A 4578-nucleotide genomic window follows, 5' to 3' on the forward strand; every position below is an offset into this window, starting at 1 on the left:
CTGCTGACGCCGTCCTGCAAGCCGACGGGCGCTCCTGCGCCGCGGCCGCCTCCGAGCACTCCTGCGAGGATCTCTGCCAGCACTTCTGCATCAGAAACTCCTCCGACGCGCGGGGCTCCTACACGTGCATGTGCGAGACCGGCTACCAGCTGGCAGCCGACCAGCACCACTGCGAGGATGTGGACGACTGTAAGCTAGTGCCCAACCCGTGCCCGCAGCTCTGTGTCAACACGCAGGGGGGCTTCAGATGCCACTGCTACCCCGGCTACGACCTAGTGGACGGCGAGTGCGTGGAGCCCGTGGACCCGTGCTTCGGGTCTACCTGTGAGTACCAGTGCCAGCCCGTGGGCCAAACGGACTACCGCTGCATTTGTGCCGAGGGCTTTGCGCCCAGCCTGCAGGATCCGCACAGGTGCCGGATGTTCTGCAACCAGACCTCGTGCCCGGCCGACTGCGACCCCAACACCCCTGGGAGCTGCCAGTGCCCGGAGGGCTACATCCTGGACGACGGCTTCATGTGCACGGACATCGACGAGTGCGACAACAGCGGGTGCCCCCAGGAGTGCCGGAACCTGCCCGGCTCCTTCGAGTGCATTTGTGGGTCAGACTCTCCCTTTGCCGGCCAGGTGGGTCCTGACTGTGACCCCATCACGGTGACCAGTGATGAAGATGACGGCTCTGGGGAACTCCCTACCACCCCGTTGTCCACCTCGAGCCCCACTCCGTCGAGGCATTCAGGCGTGCTCATTGGCACCTCCATCGCTAGCCTGTCCCTGGTCGTGGCCCTTTTGGCACTCCTCTGCCACCTGAGAAAGAAGCAGGGCGCCTCCCGGGCCGACCCAGAGTACAAGTGCGCGGCGCCGGGCAAAGAGGTGGTGCTGCAGTACGTGCGGACCGAGCGGGCCCCGCAGAAGCTCTGAGAACACGCGTGCCCCCTCCTGGCCCCAGACTCCAGCTTTCCTCTCTGGCTACCCAGATGGACCTAGATGGCATGACCTGGAGAAAACCCTTCCCCAGACTCCCCAAAGTGTTATCGCTGGTTCTCTGCATAGCTGGTGAGAAGGGATGGAAGGAGGCTGAGTCCCGGCTTCTTCCTCCACGTCACCGGACAATGGACAGAGGTGGTGATTTACGGTGAAGGTGAAGCCCAGACTGCGTATCCCAGGAGGGGTGAGCGGGATTGGTAGGCAGGCTTGGGGCAGACCTTGATCCGTGGTCTAGTGGTGACCGCGATATTTATTTTGTAAGTATTTAGGGTTTTATTTCTTTCCTTATCTCCATTCTCACTTAAGGTTTCCCACTTGCCCTGTGGCAGTGAGACCGTCTGGCTGAACTCCCAGTGCCTCCTGTCCTCTGGCAGAGGTGCCAGGCCCCATGCCTCCCTCCTTCCTCCCAGGCTTCTCCTCCCAGGAACCGGCCCCTGGTCTGGACCTCTGCCCAAGCGTGACTGACCCTACCTCTTTTTGCTCTGAGCGTCTGCCCAGGCAGAACTCAAATCTGAAACAGAAAACAGACACACTAAAAACACACACCCTCGGGCACCCGCTTTTCGCCAGATTTGCTCATTTGTACCTGACATTTGAGGCTTCCTGAGCAAAATAATTTTAACGAAGGTCAAGGTGTGAGAGGCATTAATACAATGAGTGTTGCTGGACAGTTATAGCAACGAAACCCAAGGAGTTTTTCTTATACACTGTTATCTTTACACAGTGAGCCTGGGTTTCACTGTTGCCATGGTTCTGATTTGAACATGAAAAGTGGTCATTGTTACGTTTCTTACGTGGTTTCCTTGGTCTTGGTGGTTGTTGTCATTGTCGTGACTTATTTGTGACAGCGCAGGGAGGTTTGGATGGTCGCCGCAGACTCAGGAGAGAAGCGCCTCCCAGGAGACAGTGTAAGAGTTTTGTGCTGTCTGATTCCTATCGGTTATCCTTTTGACTCTTACTGCTCCAGAAACTTAGAGGCCAAAACAAAAACCAGCTTGACTGGTTCTGTGGGCTTGAGGAGCTTGGGAATGGAGCCTTGAGGATGCCCTCTGACCGCTGGGCCTTCATCAGGTCCCGGAAGAATTTCTCCTATTGCAAAGGGGCTTTCTGACCCTGGCCATTGGAGAGGCTGCCCATGGGAACCGGTTAAAAATATAGAATTCGAAGCTCCACCCCACCAACTCCCAAGAGTCTGCATTTTAACAAGATCTGCAGGGGTTTATCTGCCCAGTAATCTGAGGACAACTGCAGAGACAGTTTCCCATTTTCTGGAGTATATTAAATATGGATCAGTAATGAAGAGTGGGCCAAGTCAGACCCTTTCTTCTCAAGAAACTGAGGAATTTTTATTAACAGCTTTGCTTTCAGGTAGAAAAGACTAGGTACAGACCTCTAGCCACTGCTGCAAGGGGAGAGGTCTTTGGTTCAACGAGGCTAGGAATGAAGAAACCATGCTTCAGCGTCTGGAAGAAACTGTATCATTTAAATGTATTATTATTATTATTATTATTTTTTGTAAGGCAAAGGTTTTCCTCTCCTATTTTGTCAACTCAGCACATTTGTACATAGTTATTTATTTATTTGGAGATAAACCAGAACACAGGCAAAACCCTTGCTTTGATGTCACTTGTACAAAATAAACAACTTACAATGTGCTCTCGGGTTGTGTCTGTTTGTCGTCCCTCCCCCAAGCCCCTCATTCGGACATGAAATGGGGCACCCAACAGTGCACATGCTACAAGATGCATTAGCAGTGGCTCTGCTGGTGGCCTCTGTGACCATCATGTGCCCTCTCTGACTTTCAGAGATCTTCCCAGGGGAGATCATTTTCTCCGTGGAAGATCCCATGTTATGTCTGCATGCAGTTATTTATTTTTCTTCCATAATCATAACAACGTCATACACGAGGACTTGGGTCTGTGCATTTGTAAATACATTAGAGGATCATTTGTGAGATGAACTGAAGACACGGCCCTTTCTGGGGCATTTCTAGGGCCCCAGCTGTGTGTCCTGCATGTGGTCAGCATTGTCTGTTCCAGGAGCAGTCAGAAAGGGCCTTAGGGGGTGGCTCAGATTCCGGCAATCATTTCTAAAGGTTTATTCCAGTAGTAAGTCATTCTCATGTCTCTTGGAGATTAGAAACTCCACTTCTCCAAAAGGCAGATTTCCTGGGTCCTCTGTTGTGGGTTGGTAGAGTGGGCTGAATTCTTGAATTCTACATGCAGGGCTCTGAAAGTTTTTATAAAGTAGAAATGAAAAGTAAATCAAGTTCAGTCCAATATTTAAAAACTTAGTTATCTTATTCATGATAGAGAGAACATGCATGCACAGGGAAGAAAGGGAAGAAGAGAGAGAGAGAAGGACCCCCAACACCGTCTCATCACACTGTGCACCGCTTCCCCCCAGCACCTCAGCATCCCAGGCCTGTGTGTGCACCCCTTGTGTAGTTTCAGTTCCACTCTGGGATAAGAACCGTGGCCAGCCTTACGACTTCTGGCACAGCAGTTCAGTGTACTTACTGACAACACCGTCAGGCTGAGCTTCAGATAGTTTTTTTTTTTTTTTTTTTTTTTTTTTTTTTTTTTTTCTTATTAATCCATTTGGACAATACTGGATTTCTCCGTTTTAATCTGAGTAGCTGTCGTGAAGACACAGCTGGAAATTTCAACCTCTGTCTCAGATTAAGTCAACGGCTCCAGTACGTGTGCAGGTTGGGATGGGGTTGCTGCCATGTGCAGTGCCCTACGGAGCTAGCAAGTCCTGGGATGTCTCATTAAAGAGCTGAGTAAGCCCGTCCAGAGAGGAGGGGAAGAACAATGTAGACAGATGGTGGCAGGAGGCCAATGGGAGAGTCATACCTGCAAATTTGCCCTCCCTACTCTGCCTTCCCTTTTCCAAAACTGTCAGCTCCTGGCAGTTGTCCAATGGATTTGTAAGGACTCTCTAGGGGTTTCTCCATAGTTGGGACATTTTCCAAAGGAACACAAGAAGACCCAGAGGTAAAGACCCTAAAAGGACTTCTTGGACCCCAGGGCCCAGGACTTGAGATTTTCCAATACAACTACAAGTAGCCACAGGTCCTCTCTGAGAAGGATGCTGGGGACACACAAATAAATAGCTAGCTATAAAAATTACCCCCCCACCAGCCCCAGCATTTAAACCAGTGTAGACATATTTATGGAACCAAGACCATAGTTCGCCCAGGAACGTCCCTGCCTCCGTTCACATGATTGGGAGACCAGATCAGAAAAACCCTGGGACCCATTGGTGGTGACACATTAAGACTTGGACATGTTTGTAGAAAAATGGAATTAAAGTATGAGTTTATTTTGGTACAAAAATTATTAAAATCCACACATAGTTTTTTTCATAATACACATTTTGCGTGCACTTTTTGAAGACCCTTTATATATTTTTTTGAGAGGTTTTTGATATAGGGTGTGTGCGCTCGCCAGACAGACAGAGAGAGACAGACAGAAAGCGAGAAATCACCCCCCAGGGTGGATGGCCATGCCTCAATCCCTTCTCCTCCATTCTCCTCTCAGGATCTTGGGCACGCACGCACATGCGCCCGGCATGAGTTTTAAGCCAC

The 4578-nt window shown here is 50.5% G+C and overlaps 2 protein-coding genes across 2 annotated transcripts in view; one reads left to right on the forward strand and one right to left on the reverse strand.

Moving 5' to 3' along the window:
- THBD (thrombomodulin) overlaps positions 1 to 2641 on the forward strand; it is a 4645-nt gene extending 2004 nt beyond the window's left edge. The window contains exon 2 of the mRNA XM_006163659.3: positions 3 to 2641. Within this exon, the coding sequence (XP_006163721.1) occupies positions 3 to 920 (918 nt within the window). The 3' untranslated portion in view covers positions 921 to 2641. The remainder of the gene's footprint in view (positions 1 to 2) is intronic.
- The window catches only part of SSTR4 (somatostatin receptor 4), a 16438-nt gene continuing 14101 nt past the window's right edge, over positions 2242 to 4578 (reverse strand). The window contains exon 2 of the mRNA XM_027766350.1: positions 2242 to 3215. The gene's annotated coding sequence lies outside the window, so the exon portion shown is untranslated. The remainder of the gene's footprint in view (positions 3216 to 4578) is intronic.

The sequence above is a fragment of the Tupaia chinensis genome, unplaced genomic scaffold (assembly GCF_000334495.1).
Source record: "Tupaia chinensis unplaced genomic scaffold, TupChi_1.0 Scaffold142716_1, whole genome shotgun sequence".
NCBI lineage: Eukaryota > Metazoa > Chordata > Mammalia > Scandentia > Tupaiidae > Tupaia > Tupaia belangeri.